The sequence below is a fragment of the Phoxinus phoxinus genome, assembly GCF_949152265.1.
Source record: "Phoxinus phoxinus genome assembly, chromosome: 3".
NCBI lineage: Eukaryota > Metazoa > Chordata > Actinopteri > Cypriniformes > Leuciscidae > Phoxinus > Phoxinus phoxinus.
The window spans coordinates 31,969,866-31,994,848 of record NC_136878.1 but is presented as its reverse complement, the minus strand read 5'-3'; the positions used below and the strand labels follow the sequence as shown (position 1 = coordinate 31,994,848).

Here is a 24,983-nt window from a genome sequence, read left to right as displayed (position 1 = left end):
GTAATCATAGTTTGTGTGAAAAGGAACAAAAGTTGTTGGTATTTTAATGCCTCTAGTTTTCATTTCAAATGGAAATGACAACGTTTTGCAGAAATGACATGTGAAACAAAATTTACATGACAGACCATAGTCATCATTACTGTTTATGAAAAAGCAAATGTGATCACAGAAATTTCTAGGTTGTATCTTTATCTGATGGAATTCAGAACATATTGTCTCATTGGCCATTATCTCGTCAAAAGTGAGAACTGTCAAGCAAAGATAATATCAAGAGCAGCCACGTTTCACCAAGTACAGCTATTGTGCTTTAAAAAGTAGATAAACATTACGTATAGAAATATCAATTGCCTACACTAATACACAATACTAATATACATTGCCATTTTATTTTTATGTTATGCAAAAGATGTCAAGGGTTCCGCCAGGCTCCACCACCACACAATCACAGAGATCGCTGTCACCTGAGTACTAATCACCAAAACCTGCATGTCATCTGATCATCAGCACAGTCAGTTCAAAAGCACTCACCTCACACAGTCACATTGTTTGGTCTCATTTGAGTAAGGACTCACTTCCCTGTTACTCTTACCTTCCGACGATTGATGTTTAGTGTGATCGTTTACTGTCCTGTTTCTCCAAAGTCTCCACTGGTTCCTGTCATCACTCAGCTATACTTGCCCCTCTCCGTTCTATACTGTGTACTCCAGCGACCTCACCACAGCATCCACAACCTCCTTCATCATCTGCAAAAGAAACACAGACTGTCAGTATATCTCACCATCATTATTCAAAGACATTCTCCATTATCGTCACCCACTGGTGCTCACTGACTTGTTTCAATAATTCTGTTTCTTACCAGTATCATTTTGTCTGGAGTCTATCTGTTCCATAAAATGGCCTTTTTAGGGCCAAGTAAGTGTGCATGTTGCATAAGAGCTTTGTATCTGAGATCTTTCTTAACTCATTCTGGAGATTTTAATCTTCAGATATGTTCTGTTATCTGATGTAAAAGCTTTTTTTGATCCTCCTGCTGCTGTTGGCGCCACACAATGATAGATTGTTAGTGCGGTTTGCAGGCTTGGAGTTCAGCATCAGGACATGAGCTCTAGGCTACTGTGATTGAGACTTTGAAGGGCACTAGAAATAATAGACTAAAAATAAAAAAGACAATTAATTATATATCTACCCTTTTATTATCTGCAGCAATACCATCAGGTTCAGACCTCACATCTCTACACTAAAGTTCGGTAACGCTTATTATTTTAAGGTGACTTAGTTACACGTTACTACATGTTCTTAATATAGTAATAATAGTAAATCATGCACAATTACAAGTAACCAACCATAACTCTATAGTAAGTATGTACTAATACTACTCAGTATGCTACTTATTTGAGTAATGTAGCTACGTCACCTATTTATAACAACCAGGGGAACATTAAGTAATGTATAACAGAAATTATGATGATCTATAGGAAATTATTGGGTATTTTTAATGCATTATGTACATTAAAACATGTTTCTATTGCATTTTATGTACAATGTATACATAACTGTGTAATATGTTAACTGACAAACAATTTTGTTTCAAAGTTTAACAGTTCACTTCACTTATTCATTTACATTCAAGTAGCCTATATATGACATTTTTAACATGACATTACCTAAATATCTGTTAAAACATGATGTAATAATATTTTATTAAAGTTATTATGAAGTGTTCCATTTTTATTTAAATATATCTATAATAAAGATGGGTAAATGTCTATATTACAAAAGAGACAGACTGAAAACTTTCATGTAAAAATATATATATTTATTACAATTTATAAAAGTAATTTTGAAAATAAGACAAAGCTGTTACAGATTATGAAAATATTGAAATAGTGCAGGCTATCTCATAATACATTCTCAATTACACCCTGCCTCATCCCCCCATCCCCCCATCCCCCATCCCCCCATCCCCCCATGCTACTTGTGAACAGATACAAATTTGTTATTTCTGGAAAATAAAAAGTATACTGTATACAAATAATTTAATGTCATGACTGAAAATAAGTATTTGTCATACTTGTCTGCCTCCCTGCCTGGAAGCTAAAACTTAGCTCGTATATTAGAATCTTGACATATTTTGACAACAGTACATCACAGCAAAATCTTTTTGCATTCTGATTGTGTGTGCTCTTCCTGTTGTTTTAACATTTCTACAAACTAGATCATGTCTTGTGTATATAAGTACATATATTTGTTTTAATAAATAATATGTGCTTTTGCTGAGGGAAAAGTATTTGTCACTCTTTTTGAAACTGGCAAATGTTAAAAAAATAAAAGTTAAAAGGTGCTCAGACTGGTTTCTCCATTTTGTCACCTGATGAAGTTTTGGTTCCTTGCCACTGTTGCCTTGGCTTTTGGCTTTCTGAGTCGGGGACATTTATTATTCAACAATATTATTGATCTGCCTTAAGGTGGACGATAACGCAATTTTCAACTTTGTTTAATTATTTTCATGTTATCACTGTGAAGCTGCTTTGTTACAATATGTATTATAAAAAGCACTATTTAAATAAAGGTGACTTGACCTGACTCATTACCCTCAATGTTTAAAAATAGAACAATGTGCCTTGGCTATTTCTGTGTGCATTTTCTTTGAGCAAATAAACATCATGTGACCCATTTAAGGGAAATTTATAAGTGAGTTAAATTAAGTTAAATTGCCTCTGAATTCTTATTTGTTCCACTCTGTGTGGTTTCCTCTTGCTGAACTTCCACGGTGCAAACATCCAGAGGCTCTTGATCTTTCTTTTTCATTGCAACTATTATTTCATCTTTCTTCAGCTGTGATTCTACGTCTTTCACTTGCATCTGCTCTTGTTTTTTCCTTTGTTTGTCGATTTTCTCCTCTTTCTTCATCTTCCAGAAGTATATTAGGTTTTTCTCAGGATAGGTGACTTTAGCAAGAGGCAGTTTATGAATGCTTTTTGTCTCCGTAGTGATCAAAAGGAAAGTAAGGGCAGAAAGACAGAAGGGCCAGGTGCATGCTGGGAGTCCAAACTGTTGAACCATATAAATCCATTTAAAATCACTCACATTGTCGTAAAAATTTTATGTTTTAATAATACTTGTTGGGTTTATAATACTTACTGTAGACATCACATTTGCAATTGCAGAGCCGAGATATGCACAGAAGAATGCTACGGGAAAACAATTATTTCAGTGATTTGCCCATAATTATAGGAAATTGTTCTTACATAATCAGGAAGGAAAGGAAATCTCTGATATGAACCTACCACAGGCCACAGCCAGAAGATGTGTCTGCCATGTGAGAGCGTAGAACATCCCACCAATGGCAATGCAGGCCAAAACACAGTTATAACCCCACAAGCCAAAGTAGATGTTCTGGAACGGTGCAGCAAGAGCAAGACCTGAAAGTTACGGTAAAGTTACACCGTAATCGTCAATCTTAAAATGTCTTAATGCTGATGATATATTTATTATTGAACATTCTAATACACTTGTGATCTCCTCCTACCTGACACCATACCAACTGCTGATCCAATAGTTGCATGTGCTAATGTTATGGGTGAGGAGACGAACAAGGCAATCATAAATATCCCTCCTGTCCAAGCATTGTCACACCCATATACCTGTCCAATACCCACAGGGATTGAGCTGAAAAGCTGTATATAAAAAAAAAAGATTATATATTTAAAATATTTTACTGCAGCAACAGCTATTTTCAACATTGATATTTATAAGAACCAATTATAAATGTGCATATTAGAGTAATTGTTGAAAATCCAGCTTTGCTATCACAAAAATAAATTAAATTTTAAAATAGAAAAAAGTTCTTTTAAATTGTAATAATATTTCACAATATTACTGTTTTTACTGTATTTTTCATCAAATAAATTCAGCCTTTGTAAGCCGGTGAAAGGCAAAGTAGCGCATCTACTTCGCGCCGAGATAGCGAAAATGCTGAAAAGGGGGCCCTAGAAACCATTCCTCTAGCACAGAGTGAGTCGGGTTTCTACAGCCGGTACTTCCTAGTACCCAAGAAGGATGGCGGTCTCAGACCCATCCTGGATCTCAGGCGTTTGAACAAAGCTTTTATGAAGCGAGCGTTCAGAATGCTCACGACCAGACAAATCCTCACGCAAATTCGCCTGAGGGACTGGTTTATTTCAGTGGATCTGAAAGATGCATATTTTCAGATACAAATAGCGCCCCATCACAGGCCTTTCTTGAGATTCGTCTTCGATGGTCAGGCTTATCAGTACACCGTCCTTCAGTTCGGCCTGTCTTTAGCACCTCTAAATTTACGAAGTGCATGGACGCGGCGCTCGCTTCCCTGAGACAGCGGGGCATGTGAGTATTGAACTATTTGGACGACTGGCTAATTCTAGCGCAGACAGAGGCGGAACTGATGACACACAGGGCTTTACTACTCAGCCATCTAGAAGGCTTGGGTCTCAAAGTCAATTGGACCAAGAGTTCACTGTCTCCCAGCCAGATAATCTCTTTTCTGGAAACAGATTTGGACTCGGTGTAAATGGCAGCGTGGCTTACGTCACAGCGAATACAGCACCTAGCGGCGTCATTCAAAGTTGGCAATGTCACTCAGTTTTCAGAGGATGCTAGGTCTCATGGCCTCAGCCTCAGCAGTGCTTCGGCTGGGCTTGCTTTGCATGCGTCCACTTCAGCACTGGCTGAAGACGCGCGTCCCGCGCCGGGCGTGGACCTCCGGTCATGCACTTATCAAGGTAACCCAGAACTGTGTTACAGCTCTAGCGCCTTGGAAGGCGACCGACTGGTATCAGTCAAGCATAGATCTGGGGACGGTCTCGAAGCTGAAAGTAGTCTGGGGTATTTCTTCCCTTCTTAAAGGGCCACCACGTCTTAGTCCAACATGTCGGTGGTGTCCTACATAAACCAACAGGGCGGTCTCAGATCACGAAACCTTTGGCAGAAAGCCTCCTCCTGTGGTCTCAGCACAACCTGCGCTCGCTGAGAGCGGCGCTTGTGCCAGGCTGTCTGAACGTGGGTCCAGACATGCTGTCCAGGGACAACGTTTCCCCAGGGGAATGGTCCCTTCACCCTCAGGCAGTCCAGTCACTGTGGGAAATTTTTGGCAGAGCGGAAGTCGACCTCTTCGCGTCACACGACAAAGCTCATTGCCCAATATTCTTTACAAAGAACAGGGACGCGCTTAGTTCTATCCTGACTAAGGTCTATCCTGACTGTCATACTGTGTTAAGCACCTATTCATTCAGTAGGCGACTGTGTTGCCTTCTGTTATTCTCATTAGGCCCACTTCTCGTCGGCCGTGATATTACCCACCTGTCATATGAGCCCCGGGCACATGCCCTTGGGACAATGTTGTGGACAATTCTCAGCACGCACGGCGTTTTACATTGGGTTCCGGTAGCGTAAGCTAGCTTACACAAACGAGAGTACTCTCGTAAGAGAACGTCTCGTTACTAATGATGTGTTCACACCAGACGCGAATAGCGTGTCAGGCGCGAGTTATTTCAGTGTTAAGTCAATGCAAAGACGCGTAACGCGCATAAAAAATTCCAGCGGCGCGAATGAGGTGTAGAGTGCGGCGCGGTAGACGCGGTCAATTTCACTCCAAACGCTTGCTTTTTACGTCTATTTAGCTTTGGACGCGCGAATGCATTCAAAATGTTCAAGCGTCAAACTAGATGCGGCAGGCGTGAATTTGACGCGCTATTCGCGTCCGGTGTGAACGCACAGTAACGTAACCTTGGTTTTCTCTAGAAGAGGGAACGAGTGTTGCGTAACCCTGCCGTGCTTGTGCTGCGATCTGGTTTCACTTCAGTCGATGAAAAACCAAAGTGCATCCTATCGGGATCTGGCTAATAAAGGCATAAGCCACGCCCATTCTGGCAGCCTGCCGATAGGTTGCAGCAAGTTGCCGCAGAGCAGCAAATAGGCGCGCGAGCTGCCTCGCCTAGGTCTGCTCGCTGAAGCAATATGCGTTTTAAAATAATACAAAATTAAGGATAATTTTTGGCTTCAGTATTCTCGGGTAAAGGGATTTTCCCGTAGCGTAAGCTAGCTTACGCAACACTCGTTCCCTCTTCTAGAGAGAACCGAGGTTACGTTAGTAACTGAGACAACTTCTTTCAAAAACATTTCAGAATCCTTACTTATTCCAAATACATACGAAAGATTTGCCTTTTAGAAGATAATCCTGCTTTAGAACTTTAAACTTGACATTAAATTTGAGCAGAAAATCTGGAATTTCCTGCTAGGTTGAATTCCATAATGTCAGTTACAGTGTCTCATGATTAACCTGCTCTCTTCAGTGTCATGTGATATCAATCTAAGATTCCTAAACAAAACTGTTGCACAATTGCCCTTTCTTGTTCTGGGGAAGTGATGCAACTTTGGGACAACTTTCACTTCTTTGATTTTGATCTCATTTCAATTTGTTAGCTCTTACCTTTGCATAATCCAGCTCAGACCATGTCATGTTATGCAAGGATGTGCGTGGCTGGATGAGAATCTGCGGGAAGTGATGATTGTAGTGGCCTGTAGCCACCATATGGAGGCACACTAGTATGTTAAAAGGAAGGGTAAAAACTGGCAGATCCCACCGACTGTTGATGGATGCCAAGGCACTGGACACTATGGGACTGGAGAAAACAACAATGCTAGAATTCTATAATCCAGCACAAGTCTAAACTAGTGGTTCTCAACTGTTGGGTTGTGACCCAAATATCGGTCACTGGCTAAAAAAAAACCTTAAACAATGATAAATTCGATTAATAAAAGGCATTGTGTATAGTTTGTAAAACCAATACACTTTTAATGGGGAGGAAAAATGCTTCCAATATCTTGGAGGTGTGTAAAGGCGTGTCCAATCAGATTCATGCGTCACTTAGAGGCAGATAGATCATTTGCATGACACTTTCTGTGCCATATGGTCATCCTCAAAGTTGAAGAAAACAATGCAGAGTAAAAGAGATATAAATAAATGGTTTGTTTTTAATGACATGTTTGTTTACTGTTGTATGATAAATCATTTTGGTAGTGTGTTGGATCACCACTAAATGTCTAAAATAAAAAGCACAATTGGGTAATGCTTTACAATAAGGTTCATTAGTTAACATTAGTTAATGTATTAACTAACATGAACTAACAATGATCAACACATATGTTACAGTATTAATCTTTGTTAACGTAATAAAAATACAGCTGTTCTTTGTTTGTTCATGTTAGTTAACAGTGCATAAACTAATGTTAACAAATACAACCTTTGATTTTAAGAATGTATTAGTAAATGGAAATTAATATGAACTGAAATTAAAAAATGCTGTAGAAGTGTTGTTCATTCTTAGTTCGTGTTAACTAAGGTACTAATGTTAACTAATGAACCTTATTGTAAAGTGTTACACGAAATTGGCTGAGAACCACTGGTCTAGACTAGCAAAAAAAGAAATACATCATCCCCTGTGTAAAATGTCCTGAATATTTATATTTGAACTAATTAACTAATATTTATATAAATACAATCAGAGAAGATTTTGTTCTAACATAACCCTTTTCAGAAAATGTTAACATTTTTGAACATTCTGTTACCATGTGAGAGAACTTCATTACTTCAATCATATGACAGACTTCGACTGATGGAACATTCTATTCCTATCTGCCTTTGACGGATCTAAATTCCTTGCATTTTAGGCCCTGTCACAAATTGCACCCTAATCACCCGCGGTCTTCGTATCCGCACGTTTGTGATGTAACGCCACTTTGACTGTCAGGTAGAAGTTTGTTTCGGAGCTCACTGATCATCATACACTAAATGACTGAGGATCACAGACTTTTAAGTTATTCTGGACAGAACAAAATTGTTGCAAGGAGATGCATGACAAATTAAATCCATATGTGTTCTAAAACCAGCTCAAATTATCAAACATTTTTGATATCCATCCACCGGCTGAATGTATTCAGAAGCTAAATAAATCTGTACCCATCATCATACACCACATGATTTTTGCTGACCAAATTTCTGCAGACTGGATCTGACTGCAAATTGAGCGTGCAATAGTTGTGTAGTGTATTCCAGCCTTTAGTTATTTCCTTTTTTGATACAAGTCAAAATTAGCCATACTGTAAATGAACTGAAGAGCAAAGAGATGAACTCACCATGCCATTGACATGAAGATGTTGGGAAGAAGCAGCCACCAGTACCAATCTCCTGCATTTGAGAAAACCGCCATCAGAAGACCAACCAAAATGCCATTATATCCATACAGGCCGGCTGCGATCGCTCCTCTGAGGGAAATATAAAATATTGATTATAATTCTGAAACCACGCTCAATCATTTAGAGCATCAAAATGTAAATGTACTATAAGTCGTTGCCTAAATACCTGTTCTGACAGAGGATGAGTGCAGAAATTGTAGCAAACAGAGTGCCAACAAAACCATTGAGTGCCCACCATCTGTTCTGAAGGATCAGTCCAGCAAAGATGATCAGTCCACTGAGAGGGTTGTTCACAAACATCACCTGAGCTGCTCCACGCAGCACCCAGTCCACAATCTGGAGCAAGATAAATTGCCCTGCACAGCGTAAACATGTGAGAGTACAAGTGGGTATAAAGAAAATCACCATAGAGGTTTGCATAGAAGTTGGAATACAAAACTGTATTTATTATCCTTAATCCTCACTTTGTCCTTAAGTAATGAAATAATTACTTTTCTAGCATAACTTGCTACTAATATCCATATGTGTAATATGCATATTTGTAGTTAGGTATTAAAGGTTATCAAAAAAAATTGGAAACACACATGTTTGTTTGGTTAGTAAGTGTGCATTGTTTTTCAGTTGGGTGTGGATCACTCATTATGCAACTCCCTAAAGACAATGTGTCCGTATGCAGACTAAAAAAAGTAGTTAGTACATTAACTATGAGCACATCTAGCAGATTCCCACAGGTTTAAAAGTACCAGAATAGCTTTAGAACGACAAAGTGTTACAATTTAGCAGTTGTTCAGTCATCTTTGTGGTGAAATTAACAGCAATGTTTAGTTGAGTTAGTAAAAGGCTTTTCTCTGGTTGAATATGATAATTGATGATTTTCTAAATTACTTTAGTGCAACCTACAGTAACTCCTAACTATTCGCTAGCAGAATTAATGTTGTTGTTTTTCCTTCTTTCTAAATTTGGCTCCTTATTGAGATCTAAACTAGCTTACTCTTGTACCTTTCATCCATTCACCGAACACAGCCATGTCTCCAGTAATGTAAGACAGCCATTGGGTGAGCTTTGCTTTAAACTTCTGATGTGAAATTGGCCTCTCGGGTCCCTGCGGCTGCTGTTTCTTCTCCTCTGTAGTTTCAGGGACTGGATTTGACATGAGTGGTTGCAGCTCCTGTAAATATCAACAGATTTCATTGTTATAATAATGATGCTGATGAAAAAAAAGGCTTAGGATTTATATTCTTTGCTGGGGTTTGTTTACATTCTGGCTCGAGCATGACCGGGTTTTCCTTTACAAAAACAGGAAACATCTCACCTTTGTGTTTTGAGAACTGGAACACTGTGAAGTAGAAGTTCTGCAGAGATATGGGCCAGCCTTCAAAAAAAGAATTAAATATTATTAATATGTTTATTGTTTCATTATTAATTAATTTATAGATACCATAGTTTAGAAAGAGAGAGAGAGGATCTACCTTTAGTTGTGTTCCAGGCATATATGAAGCCAGTTATAGAAGCAATGAAGTTTATGGATGGTCCATAAAGCCACTACTCCGATGGTTTTATAGTGCTGGGTTGCATGCGTTGCTCCACCTCTATTCATGTAGTGCTGATGCAAATGAGTGATAAAGCCACCTCCTCATTCCTTCTACATTCTCTCTGCAGTCCTAGCAGGTTACTTGAGCACGGTTCACTACTTGAGCAGTGTCACTAATTTAGCTTTGTCACTCTGAGTCTGATTGTCTGCTAAAAACCCATAAAAATAACACTTTATGGCTTATGAGATATGCTTTGGGTATGATCGATATAAATTGTTGATGTTTTTTTTATTATGCAGGTACTGAATAACTTAAACAAACACAAATTTGTCTCAATATTTAATAAGCAGATCACATAGAACAAATATGGATTAACACATACTTGAGGCAAATCCGAGCTTGATAATCAGCTCTGAAAAAACAAAAGGACCTCTGTTGTTGAGGCCACTGGCTGTTATATTTATTAGCTGTTCAAGTGCATTTGTGAGACATAACTGTCAAACAGGAGACTAGCAGCTCAGCTCTCTTCATGTTGGAGTTACATTGGTACTACCATTCACAAGTTTGGAGTTGGTAAGCTTTGTTATTGTTTTTAAAATAAGTCCCTTATTCTCACCATGGCTGCATACATTTGATTTGATAAAAAATACAGTAAAATTGTGAAATATTTTTACAATATAAAATAACTAGTTTCCATTTGAATATATTTCAAAATATAATTTATTCCTGTGATGGCTAAGCTGAATTTTCTTCAGTGTCACATGATCCTTCAGAAATCTTTCTAATATGCTGATTTGTTGTTTGTGTGTGTCCCTTTAAATGCAAATGAGCTGCTGCACCCAGCACAGAGGGTGGAACTACAACAGCTTGTGTCCTGAAAATTTCAAAAACTTTTAGCGTTTTATGTTCAAAGCGAAGTCAGACAAAGATGGAGAGACTCAAGAAGAAGTGAGAACATGTAGAATGCAACAGGACGTTTCTGAATGGTTAGTTCATTCATTGATGTTGCTTGTAACAATATGTAATTATTATAATGCTTGTTCAGACTATACCGGCCGCTAGGGAGCGAACAAGGCCACTCCTAGAAAAAGAGCCAGAGAGTAAGAGTGGGAAGAGTCTGGAATGTGACAGTGTTTGCAGACCTTTTTGACAAATAAATAGACACCCCGTTCGGCCAGTTCAAAGAATACGGACTCATGTTTTATATGGAAATACCTCACTTTAACATGGTGGCAGCGGCAGTGGATTTTTGCCCAAGTTCTTAGTGGTTTACGGCGGAGGCGCTGGCGAAGTCCGAAGACGGTAAAGTGCTAACGTTAACGTGTAGCGTGGATTAGCATCGAAGTAAACAAGCTAACGCTATCGGCATGGACGGACTTAGACCTCCACAGACGTTGTGTCTGGACTCCAGCAACCTGTCTAAAACGTGGAAGTCTTGGAAAGACGAGTTTGAACTGTACATTGGATTAACTGTTGCCGAGGACGACGAGAAAAAAAAGGTCAGGCTTTTCAGTTATCTGGTTGGTGAGAGTGGCAGGGAGCTACTGGATACGTTAATGGGAGACACAGCGAAGTCGGACTGGACGATTAAGGACGTCATTGAAAAGTTTGATAACTACTGCAGTCCTAAAGTGAACGAGACCATGGAGCGGTACAAATTCTTCACAAGAAATCAAGGTACCAGTGAATCCATAGATGGCTATGTTACTGAACTCAAGTTGTTAGCAAAAACATGCAATTTCGGGACATTGCGAGACTCACTCATTCGTGACAGGATTGTGTGTGAGATTAACAGCAGCAACATGCGAGAGAGACTATTACGGGAGAAAGACATGACATTGGACACTTGCATTCAGCTTTGCAGAGCTGCTGAGTGGTCGCGGGAAAACTGCAAGGCCATAGCGGGACACACAGTGGAGGAAGTTCAGACAGTGCAAGGAGCTTCGCGCCTACAACAGAAAGAAAGCACCGTGGATTGCAAGTTTTGCGGCAAGACACATGAGAGGAGCGAACAGAAATGTCCAGCATTTGGAAAGAAATGCACAAAGTGTGGTAAGGAAAACCACTTTGCGGTTAAGTGTAAAGCCTGTGTAGCAGTGGCAGTATTATAATTCGACTACGCCAGTGGTGCGGCAGTTGACACACAAAGACAGACTGGGACTGGTTGGAGCAGCATGAGAATGCTTTTGTGCAACTAAAAAAGTCTATTGCAGATGCTCCTATAATGAAGTACTACTGCCCAGAGAAGGACCCCGTAGTGCACTGTGATGCATCAGACACAGGTTTGGGAGCAGCACTCATGCAAAAGGGTAAGCCCATCGCATATGCAAGCAGAGCACTTACACAGACGGAGCGGGGTTATGCCCAGATTGAGAAAGAGTTTCTAGCCATGGTGTTCAGTGTAGAGAAGTTTCATCAGTACAAAGTTACGGTCCAATCTGACCATAAACCGTTAGAGTCCATAGTTAGGAAACCTCTTTTGAGTGCGCCCAAGAGGCTTCAAAGAATGATGCTATGTATTCAGAAATAAGACCTGACTGTAGTGTATGTTCCTGGCAAAGACATGTTACTTGCAGACACCTTAAGCAGAGCATATCTCCCAGAATGCCCATCTCTGAGCTCTGTAGAAGCTGAAGTAGAGACGGTTAATATGGTGCAACACTTACCCATTTCAGGTGACAGTCTAAGCCAGATCAGGACAGCTACAAAGGATGACAAAACTCTACAAACTGTGATCCGACTGATGAAGCAGGTTTGGCCATCGGACAAAAGGGCCGTGCCTCAGGAAATTAAACCCTACTTCTCATTCCAGGAGGAATTAAGTTATCAGGACGGCATTGTTTTTCGAGGTGAACGTGCTGTTATTCCAGTATCACTGCAGAAAGACATCACCCGCCGCCTGCACTCCTCACATCTCGGAGCAGAAGGATGTCTCCAAAGGGCCAGAGAATGTGTCGACTGGATTGGCATGAACGACCAAATAAAGACACACATAGCTCGCTGTGACATCTGCAGGTCAGTGGATGACAAACAGCACAGAGAAACGCTCAACCCACACAATGTGCCAAGGAGGCCATGGGCCAAAGTAGGCGTTGACCTATTTCACTTTGATAACAAAAACTACCATGTAACAGTCGACTACTATTCCAATTTTTGGGAAATTGATTTTTTGGCAGACACAAAAGCTACTACAGTGATAAAAAAGCTAAAAGCACACTTTGCTACATACGGCATTCCCAACACAGTAGTCTCAGACAACGCACCGCAATATTCATCGCAAGAGTTCCAAAAATTCAGCCAACTGTGGGAATTTGACCACAAAACCTCATCGGCAGGTTACCCACAGAGTAACGGCAAGGCAGAGTCTGCCGCTAAAACTGCAAAGAGACTGTTACACAAAGCCAAAGCTTCGGGACAAGACCCATATCTCGCGCTCTTTGACCATCGTAACACACCGTCACAAGGACTGGAGAGCAGCCCAGCTCAAAGACTGCTGAACCGTCAAACGAGATCTCTGTTACCGGCGAAAAACAGCCTTCTCCAGCCTAAAGTGGTTCAAGCGGAGCAGGCACTGTTTAACAACCAACAGTGTCAATGTGCGTACTACAACCGATCAGCCAGGGATCTAGATGCCCTACGACCAGGTGACACGGTCAGAGTGCAGCCATTTGAGCCTCACACCAAATGGAAGCTGGGCAAGGTGAAAAGACCAGTTGACCCTAGATCCTATGAGGTTTAAATGGATTCGGGTGCAGTTCTCAGGAGGAACCGTAGACACCTCAGACGTGCCCATGTTGTTCCTCAAACAGAGGTTGTTGATATAGAGACAGTAAACACTCCGGGAACCCATATAGACACTGTACTATCCCAGCAGAGCCCTCAAACTCAGAGCGATACCTGTGACAGGGATGTGCCGAAGACAACTAGATGTGGTAGAGTTGTTCGTCAGCCTCAACGCTACAAGGACTTTACTACTTAAACTGTCATTTAGGTGACTTAAAAAATAAAATAAAATAAAAACTTGTTTTGAGATGTTAAAGTCATTTTGGTAGTTTGGGTAATTGCATGTATTTAAGCTGTTCGTACATTTGAAAGTACATTCTTATATGCATGTAATGTTTGCACATGTCTTTCAGGGAAAAGAAAAAACTTTCTAAAAGAGAAAGGATGTAACAATATGTAATTATTATAATGCTTGTTCAGACTATACCGGCCGCTAGGGGTCGAACAAGGTTACAAGATTAAACAAGAAACTGTTACTAAAACATGAAGCAGTTCCAACTTTAAAACCTGAGGCAGCCGTTGTTGGGCCACAACCTGTAAGTAAGACTTAATCATTTAAAATGTATTTGCATGTATAATTTTAGACGTAATGTTTTAGTTTTATCAAGGACTTAAACAAATGCCAGCGCTGGCGTTATAGCCACTTAAGTTATGCTATTTCGTGTGTCTATGACAAATGCGTACAAACATTTTGAACCTGAATTTGTAATTATGTACTAATTTTGTAAATGTATTTTCCATGTATACTTTATGACGTAATTTTTCGATTTGATCAAGAACGTAAACCAATGCCAACGCTGTTTATTTATAGTAGCCAGTTAGTTCGATGCTATTTTGTGTGTATAAGACAAATGTGTATAAAGTTCAAAAAATGATATGTAATCGCAACAGCAAACTTCAGCTGCAGTATTACTCAGTCATTTATTCTGTTATATTAAATGTTTAATCGGGAGAAAAACGTATCTCAAAAGCTAACAAACAGCAGTGGCATTTTCAAGTAACAGCGTATCGAAATTATTATATAATAATAGTAGAATAGAATAGAATAGAATAATAATAATAAAAAAATGTACCATTCAGAAACGTTTTGTAAGAGCCGTATTTGGGGAGGTTCTGCTTGACTCTCTTCATTGCTGCTTTCTGGGTCGGATTCTGGCTCAAACTGATATGGCTGTATTGACACCATTATTTACATTTGACCGGAGCACATGCAACTTTCGCCCATAAAGGTAATGGGCGTGATGGGCGTGAAGTTTCCGGACAACGTGCACTACGCAGTTTAGCCAATTACAACCATAGACTGTAAAAAAATATGGACGTAGTGTCCGTGACGTCACCCATAGGTTTCTGAAGAGCATTTTTGAAGCCTAAAGTGGGCGGAGCCGGCCGTCCCCATCTTGGCCTCGCGTCACCGCTCGTCACTCCCGGATAACAGAATATGGGCAAAGAGGCGGAGCTGAGGAGCCTGGCTATCTGAAACCACGCCCACCTAGCGCGACGTTATGGAGTTAGCTCAGGCTTGGGAGCTAATGCTATATGCTACTCACACAGTACCAAGTCTGCGACTGCACAGGGGCTCGCGCTAAAGCCAATTAAAAGGTCCTGTTTTTGCCCTTCGAAATATTATAATAATTAAAAGACATAGCTACAAGTGAGACTGTGTATCGTGATTCAGCTATTCTGCTAGTTGAAAATGTATTATGCAGTAACTTTACAATATTACTCTGAGAGTGTGTGTGACCATGATTATGTGCATAACGTGTCAGTCACTCTTTTCTTACAGTCTATCTATGGTCCGTCAGCGTGGCATCGCTCGTCAAGTTCGTAGAGAGCTTTATTATTCAGTCCATTTTTAATTCTGATTTTGCCCGCATCTCAATTCTCAAATGAGTCAAAACATAGATATATTACCTATGAAGTTCAAGTAAATGCGCTAGAAATCCGCGCTCATTCTAGGATGTGCATTTATTGCATGGACGGAGAAACACAGACACTCGCAGGATTTCATCTGACGGTACATAAGCATGTTATAATCTGTTCTAGAGCAACGGTACCGCAGAACGAGTGTAGCCTTTATATCTATAGACGTTTTTAAATCTAAAAACTACAAAAAGCAACGAAATTGTCAGACATCCATTAACGTTAGTGCATGTTCACCGAGGAAAACCACTGGAATACAGCGCTGGTTTTTCTCTCGAACGACAGCGGCGGAATCCAAAGCCGTGGGCGAGGTAACGTTAATGGGTGTATTAAATTATATGAAATAATCCCGAAAAAAAGCACAAACACGGCAGAGATGGCAAGTTCAGCAGCTGGAATTTGCTGAGGTGAAGTGACGGCTAACCGGCTAGCATTTACATCAGCGGGAATCCACCTGTCACTCAAAAGTGGACACACCCTTAATTTTGCAGAACTTTAAATATTAATCAACTAAACGGGTGAGTTATAAAAAAATGCACCCCCCTCACAGTTGTTATGAAGGGAAAAATTAGCTGTATAGACCAAAGCCACAGAGAGAACCAGGCTGTAAACATGTTTTTTTTCTACTGTAAAGTTGGGCATTTTAACATGCGGGAGATACAGATTTGACTCCCTTCTGCAGCCAGCCTCAAGCGGCCAGTCGATGAGTTGCTGTTTAATTCACTTCCGTGTTGGTTTCAAGAGAGAGACGGGGAGGTTGCCGCTTGATTACAACACACCGGCCCAACTAACCAATCTGAGCCCATGCCTGTTTCTGGTTTCATAGAATCAGGAAGTCAACCGGTCGTTCAAATGACAGAGGAGAAAGCGGCTTACAATAAAAGTGAAATTTATGAAAAATAAGGCTTTAAAAAAAAAGAAAGACGAAGACATGTTATATTGCACCCCATAAACACAATCGTCCAAAGAAAAAAAAAATCAGTAAACCACCCCTTTAATGCTCAAACAGCAACATTACACTTACTAAAGTTAGAAAAGTGAAATCATAATCAACCACCCCTTTAAAGTTCTGAAAGAATAGAAATGATTTATCATTTTGAGCAATTTAATGCATCCTTGCTAATTAAAAGTTTCATTCAGAAAGGATGCATCACTGAACCCAAACTTTTGATAGTGGATCTGATTAACACCTTCTCCAGCGACCATAAATGAAATACCCAAAATAGTCTCACTTACTGTTAAAACCTCCATTCCCTGATGGAGGGAATGAGACATTGTGTCGAGACTGACACTGGAGGGCCACTCTTGGGAGCCCCAAACACCTCTAAGGAAACTCCTGCCTGTAGAAACGCAAGGTCCAACCAAGGGTTGAAAGTGCAAAGACAAATCTGTTGCCATCACCACAGCTGAGGATGTCATATGCCCCAGGAGCCTCTAAAAATATTTCAGTGGTACCAATGTCTTGCACTTGAAGATGTTCAAGCAGTTTAGCACTGAGTATGGTCTTGTGAAAGACATGTTGTCATGGTCCAACTCCACACAGAGAAAAGCGAGAGCTTGCTCTTTTCCCAGTTGACCCAAAGTCCCAGCCAGGCTAGGTGCTTGAGGACCAAGTCTGTGTACACAGAACAACTCTCGAGTGTGGGCTAGGATTAGCCAGTCGTTGAGGTAGTTGAGGATATGAGTGCCCACTTCCCTCAATGCCTCAGCAACTTTCGTGAAGACGGGAAGATGGGACAATGTCTACCCGCGGTGGGTAGCTCTCTGCGAGGTGGAGCAGGGCATGCCACGTCAGGAAGCCATTCATCCCATCAAAGCTGTGCCAAACTGTACATCAGAAAACATCAGTGGGTCAATAATCAGGTTTAACCGGCAATGTAAACAAATACTAATTTAATCTAATTTCTCCTCCTGGCCACTGGCTCGCCAAATAAGGAGCACTTATTATAATATATAGTGGAGTGATGCCTTTCTAAGGAACTTTTCACAGGAGGAGTAGACAAAAGAAAGTACCAAAATAGTTTACTTAGAACATATAGCTGGCATTTATTGAACATCAAATATCAACCAGTATGACCTTGTTTATCTTTTCTTTGTAATGTCCTTTTAGTTGTGAAAATCAGTATTTGGGCCCTATCTTGCACCCAGCGCAATTGACTTTGAACACCGACGCATGTATCATTCTGCACCCGCGCACAGCGGACTTTTCTCTCCACAGACGCACGTCGGTAAATTAGGGGATAAACTTGCGCTCGCGGGGGCGGTTCAGCGCAAAGAGGAGGCGTGTTCCGGCGCAAAACTTCCATGGTGCTATTTTCCAGTTTTAGAAAGCAATTGCGCCACTGACCAGGAAAAAAACAGTCTAAAGACAGTGGCGCGTTGCGCGTTAGTGATATGGTATTTTAAGGGCGCGTGCTTGGCCATAATGTGAACGCGCATCCACTTTGATTCTCTAATATAAACAGACGCAGCAGTTTTCATTTTTGCAAATCATACATTATTACAAGGAAAAATATTAACACACGAGGGAAATCATTGTTGTGTCCGTGAAGATGAGAAAAAGATCTATCTAGATTTTTTTTTTAAAAATCTAGATTAGGCTACACATTTACCCAAATTATACGCCTGTTTAACCGAAGCTAATTTGGGTGGGTTTCTCCCATCATCCCCATTGTCACTTCTCTGTGTTTTACGGCCCTGACGAGAACGTCGGCCTCCTCGGCTGTGATGTGAACCGCTACTGGCGTGCGCTGGCAAATCCGCCGTTATAATAGCGATCCGCCATGGAACAAGCGCGCTGGCTCTTAAAGGGAATGTGAGAGGACGCTCTGATTGGTTTATTTCACGTTACGCCCAAACCACACCTATGAATAATGAAGCTACTTCAGACCAACCCCTTTTACATTTGCGCCAGGCGCAAGAGTCATTTATCCCGCCGGGAAAATAGCAACAGCGCCGAGATCCGCCCACAAAGTTACTTGCGCTTTGCGCTTTGACACTTGCGTTTCAGATCGTTAAAATAGGGCCCATAGTCTTAGTTTTCAACTTTGGTTGAAAATATGGAAAAAATGGAGGTCCCAAAGTTGGGAAAATATTAAATAAAACAACCTCAGAGCTCTGATGAAATAACCTCAAAATAATAAACCAAAGTCCATCTACCCGGGTAGTATGGTTTTTTTTAGTGTGGTGAGATCTTGCGCTTATCTGTACGATGCAATGAAGAAATGGTGAGTAGAAGCAGTTCGTGTTGCTGGCAAGATGATCATTCGCGCCCTCTGCTCTTCTGCCTCGCATGTCTGATGGTTAATTTTTCCAATGGAACTCCCTCTCAAATCATGCATCCAAAAAAAAACCGGAGAAAAATCATACAAGTAGGGAAACTCCTTGTCGTAATTTCGACCCTTTGCTCTGTTATTCCTGCCGTAGAAGTAGGTTTGGTGAGGAAAACCCTTTTAACTAGCTCTTAAATGTTATTTATTACTTTATTATTCAGTGTGAAAAATCTAAATGGGGCTTCAGCTCACTATCGTTCTGCTGTTCGCGATTTCTCTCTTCTTCTCCAAGAATCAGTGTAGCAGTTTCCCCTCTGTGCAGCGCCACCACTGCCACCCACTGTACAAATACGGTGTGCAGGGAAAACATTACTAAAAGTAATCAAGAAATCAGATATTAAACTAGAAAAACACAATCCTGTTAGTAGGCTATTTTCGAGTGGGTTACATCTATATCTGTAAAACGACTCGATGAGCTCGAGTTGTCATAAAGTGCTCGCTCTCACTTTCATTTCTGCCATGATCAATAACGTTAGTCCTGCTGCTCCGGAGACTGTAAACTGAATCACGAGAGCAGTTGTACTGATCAATCCTCGAGTAACAACGAGAGTAAATGAAGACTGCTATGTTTATTCTAACATCCAAAAAACAAAACACCTCAATCGCTTTCGGAGACATGCTCTACAGCTGCTCCAGCATCGAAACAATGGCGGACTGGGTCCAGCTCACTCAGGGCGGGTCTATGCTCAAACTGCAGTGTCAATCAACAGTCGTGGGCGGGGCTTGTGCAATTCTACCTCACATTGCGTTGATTCTGAGAACAGCTCGTTCTGAGACAGTGCTTATGATTTATGGGGATTTAAAAAAAAAAAAACACTGGTTGGGGTGGTTGTGTACACACAGTGCCAACACACATTTATGTTCAAACACCATGTAAAAGTGAATTTTGCATAATAGGTGCCCTTTAAAACGAGCAGAATCTGTAAGAAATGTAACGACCCATAGACAAAATAACTGATGAAAATAAACTGTTGTGTGTGCGGTGGTATGACAGAAGCTGTGCACAAGGCAACCTGAGTTTGAATCCTGGCTAGAGGTTCAGGCTTCTCAAGCCAACATCAAAGTTTGTTCACAAACTTTAGCCTCTAGTTGTGTTATCAACCCTCTGGGTCGGCAATCACGCCGGCGTGATCTGCTCGCCTTTTTCTTATCAGTGCAAAACAGACTCAAAATACAAGTATTATAATATAATATCAATTATCAATATAATGTTTTTTGGGCCCTGGAGGTGTTCTGACATGCTCTGACATTTGTGCTTATTTCTGTTACTTGTGATATTTTCATGGCTAAAGTCTGATTACAATGTATTTAGCACAAACTCTGCTACAATAATACGTCAGCAACATGTAAAAGTTTGTAGTTTTGAGATAATGACATTTATGCGTGGTTTGTGGGAAAAAATGAGGTCATGAAGCCCATACTGATAATTTCTTCACGAGACTTTTGAAAATTGTATCATGTAGCCTAGAATATTTGCTTCAAAACTATGTGAAAATCATCCTGCCTACTCATTCAGATAAAACAATATATTGATTTAAAATTTGTAAGACATGTTTTGTGTAAGAAAGCTTTATGCGAGGAGGCTAATCATCATGAATATTGATGTGTTTCACACCTGAGAAAGACAAAATCGAAAGGTGCATCACTATGCACAGAGAGAGAGAGAGAGAGAGAGAGAGAGAGAGAGAGAGAGAGAGAGAGAGAGAGAGAGAGAGAGAGAGAGAGAGAGAGAGAGAGAGAGAGAGAGACCCATAGTTTCATCCCTCATCGAATATCACACAGAGAAACAGCTATGATGATTCAGTGAACATTAGTGGGAAACAAATGTTAAAACTCTGTAAAGGTTTAGGACTATACATCCTTAATGGCAGAACGCGTGGAGATACATTAGGTAGATTCACTTACTGCTCCAAATTAGGAACCAGTGTGGTTGACTATTCAATAACGGATATTGATCCAAGCTTTATTAATGCCTTCACAGTCAGACCTCAGCTCCCGATCTCCGATCACTGCCAAACTGTGCTTTATCTGAAACCCCCGTGTGAAGTGACCAAAACTGCTCCACTTGAATCTGGAAAACTGTTTCCTCTGAAACCTAAACTTACATGGAATCAATCCAGCTCAGATCAATTCAAAGAAAATATGAACAGTCCTACTATATTAAAAATGCTGGATGAATTTATGTCCACCGATTTCACTTTAGATATTAATGGAATAAATTTAGCAACAAAAAACTTAAATTACATATTCAAAACATTGATAACTCTATCTAACATTAAACAGCAAAGCAAACATAAAACAAATCAACAGAAAATAAGAAAGGATGTCTGGTTCGATGATGAATGTGCAGGTCTCAGAAAACAACTGAGGAGACTCTCTAACAAGAAGCACAAAGATCCGTCCAGCCAGACATTACGGTTTTCTTATTCAGAATGTCTGCAAAATTACAAAAGACTTTTGTGGAACAAAAGAGAAAAATATTTAAAAAACAAAATTAATGAAATTGATAATTCGGTAGATCAAAACACTTTCTGGAACCTATATAAAAAACTTGAAAAACCCAAATTAGAGATGTCACTCCAGAATGGCACAATTTGGAAATCTCACTTTGAAAATCTGTATCAAAAAATTGAATCATCTGACCTTAACCAACCTCAGAATAAAATAAAGAAAACGCTAGAAGACCTGGAGAAAACAATTAAAAATTATCAAAATCCATTAGATAAACCTATAACACTATTTGAAATATTAGAACATATAAAAAATCTCAAATTAAAAAAAGCATGTGGACAAGATCAAATTAATAATGAAATGCTTAAACTCAGCAGTCCCACCCAGCATGATAAAAACTCTAGCCAAATTATTTAATCTGGTTTTATGGTCCGGAAACGTCCCTGAGATCTGGTCTGAAGGACTCGTCACCCCTATATTCAAGAAAGGTGACCGCTTCGACCCCAATAGTTATCGCGGCATCAGTGTAGGCAGTGCTTTAGGAAAAGTATTTTGCAGTATCATAAACACACGCATCGTCACACATATCTCATCACACAACATCTTAAATAAAGCACAAATTGGCTTTTTACCAAAACAGCGCACATCCGACCACATCTATTCTCTCCACACTCTAATCCACAAAAACATCAAGGACAAACAGAGGAAGATTTTTGCATGTTTTGTAGACTTTAAAAAAGCATTCGATTCAATTTGGCATGATGGTCTACTGTACAAACTCCTAAAAATTGGCATCGGCGGAAAAACGTTTGATATAATCAAATCTCTATACACCCACAGCAAAAGTGCGGTGAAAATCAGTAACCACAGAACCGCATTCTTCCAGCAGAGACGTGGAGTGAGGCAGGGCTGCAGTCTGAGCCCGACTCTATTCAACATTTACATCAACGATCTGGCATCAGTGCTGGAGAGCTCTACTGTGCCCGGCCTCACTCTACACCACACACAGGTCAGGGGTCAGGGGTCAGAGGTCAAATGTCTGCTGTACGCGGATGATCTGGTCCTGCTGTCCCGCACACCTGAGGGCCTTCAGCAGAGCCTGTCCCTGCTGGAACAATACTGTCACGACTGGGCCCTGACAGTCAATCTGGACAAAACCAGAGTCATGGTGTTCCAGAAGAAGGCCAGATCTCAGGCACACAAACACCAGTTCCTGTATAAAGGCCAGGTCCTGCAGCACAGCACTAGCTATAGCTATCTCTGGGCATCGACATCAGCGCCTCGGGACGCTTCGGTCTGGCTGTTAACACACTCAGTGAAAAGGCACGGAGGGCTTTTTATGCTATAAAGTCACGAAGCGGTCACTTAAAATTACCCATTAAAACCTGGATAAAATTATATAATTCAATAATAAAACCAATTCTTTTATACGGATGTGAAATTTGGGGTCCACTGCTAAATTTTAAAAATTGGGATAAAACACCAGTAGAAAAACTACAATTGGAAATTGGCAAAAATATTCTAGGGGTTCACAGGAACACGTCCAGTGCCGCCTGCAGAGCTGAGCTAGGCCTGTACCCGCTGAACATCGAGATCCAGAAGAGATGTGTTCAGTTCTGGCATCACCTCCATCAGGCTGATCCAGAGTCAGTCCAATATAAAGCCCTCCTCGCCAACGAAAGCTCAGCAGAACCTCATCCATTACACACACTCGCTCTGCAACTCGTCCATCAGACTCTCCTCCCCATTGACCACAGCTACAGCCCCACAGCTATTGTTAAAGAAATCCACACACATCTAAAAGACACTCATGACCAATCACTAAAAGCTAATTTTGACCTCCAGAATAAACTCCAATGTTACTCAACCCTCAATAGAACCACTAAATTGGCCAGTTATCTATTTATTAAACATTTTAAAGAAAGACAAATCCTCTCAAAATACAGATTAAGTGACCATGATCTGGAGATAGAGAGAGGAAGACATAGACAAACATGGACCGAGAGAGAGCAGCGGATCTGTAGACACTGTGATCTACAGCGCATAGAGGATGAGGAACACTTTCTGCTCTTCTGCTCTAAATATGCCAATATAAGAGAAACTTATCTGCCCAGATTTAAAACCTTGATCCCATCATTCTCTGAACTGAGTGACACTGGAAAAATGTTCTTCTTACTCGGAGAAGATGATAGTACAGCTGCACTAGCGGCTAAATATGTGTTAGCTATATTCACAACGCCAGAGACGGCTAACTCTAGAGTGACCCACTGTATATATTTATTTATTAAGATGGATTGTGTTTATTTATATATATTTACTATGCTACATATGACATGATCTACTGTATACATATATGTTTGATTTATTTGTTTGTTGTATTATTTACGTATAATATGTTGATGCTTTGGCAACATTGTGTTACACAGTCATGCTAATAAAGCTCATTTGAAATTGAAATTGAGAGAGAGAGAGAGAGAGAGAGAGAGAGAGAGAGAGAGAGAGAGAGAGAGAGAGAGAGAGAGAGTATCTAGGTGAGGCAAAACTGAGGGTAAAGTGAGAGAGAGAGAGAGAGAGAGACCCCCCCCCCCCCAAACCTGATATTTTATTCAAACTATGCATTTAGGCCTTTAAAGGGGTCATGACATGTTTTTTTTATTTTTTATTATTATGTTCCCTTAGGTGCAAATATAGTATTACTATAGTTTTTTTTACAAAAAACTTTTAAAATGTAGTGATTTATGACCTTTTCCCACCCTGTTTCTCATCCTCTGATTCAAACAGTCTGTTTTGGGGGTGTTTCCCCTTTAAGAGTTCAGTGTTAACGCCCAGTGTTATGATTGGCTAACGTCAGTGCCTATGCATCAATTATTAACGCCCCCAGCCAGAACATTTGCGGATTCAGCGTATTTAAAAAGTAGTTTAAAGTTTTAAACACATTACTTACAGTTTGCGTCGTCGTTGTTGAGTCCAGAATAGTCGGCACGGACTTATCTTTGAGCACCAGTTTTCTGGCAAAGCCAGCATCATTTTGGGTTTTGTTCTCAAAACAGTCATCCTTCAAATGTATAGAACAAACGCTTAAACTAACACTGCCGTGACTGAGACGTCCGCAAAAAATTAAGTGCATCCATTTTTCCCTGACGACTGGATCTTTCGCAGCGTATTCAAAGATGTTGTTTGTCCACAGCCAGGAACAGCACATCTGCGTGGCATCGTAATTTCCCTGTACACAGACCCACTCGCTGTCCGTCGACTGAACACTGGTGAGGCGCGCAGCGCGCGGGCGCGACAATGATACAAAATGAGCGTAGTTGTCTTGCGCTTAAAGCGTAGTTGTCTTGCGCTGGAGGCGGTCATATGCAAATGCTGGTACGTCACTTCGCACCGTGACGTCACTTCTTACCATGGATCCAGAACGAGCTGTATTTAGAGCTTGATTAAATAAATGATTCGTTTATAATGGGGAGGACGTCTTAAGCTATGAAACTTGCAGGACGTTTTAATGGTACAAAGACCTCTTATATACCAAAAGATCAAGGCAAATTTGGTTTCTCATGTCATGACCCCTTTAAGATGTATGCAATACAATAAAACGGCACTATTTTGCCCAGCTGTGTGCACTGTGCAGTGCAGTGCACTATTCTAGACTAATGAAAACTAGTGATGCATCATCATGCTCAGATTTGACTTAAGGTCCATTAAATAATACAAACAATTACACAGAGGGAACTAG

General features: G+C 40.5%; 1 protein-coding gene across 1 annotated transcript; it reads right to left on the bottom strand.

Annotated features, from left to right (window-relative positions):
- Positions 1 to 1,967: 1,967 nt before the first annotated feature.
- slc14a2 (solute carrier family 14 member 2) lies at positions 1,968 to 9,601 on the bottom strand. Its single transcript, XM_079608093.1, has 9 exons — positions 9,545 to 9,601; positions 9,232 to 9,400; positions 8,399 to 8,588; positions 8,173 to 8,301; positions 6,467 to 6,659; positions 3,530 to 3,677; positions 3,288 to 3,422; positions 3,142 to 3,191; positions 1,968 to 3,051 (listed from the first exon to the last, which is right to left on the bottom strand). Exons 2-9 carry the CDS (start codon positions 9,383 to 9,385, stop codon positions 2,707 to 2,709), a joined length of 1,344 nt encoding a protein of 447 aa, XP_079464219.1. The 5' UTR covers positions 9,386 to 9,400; positions 9,545 to 9,601; the 3' UTR covers positions 1,968 to 2,706.
- Between the last annotated feature and the right edge of the window lie 15,382 nt (positions 9,602 to 24,983).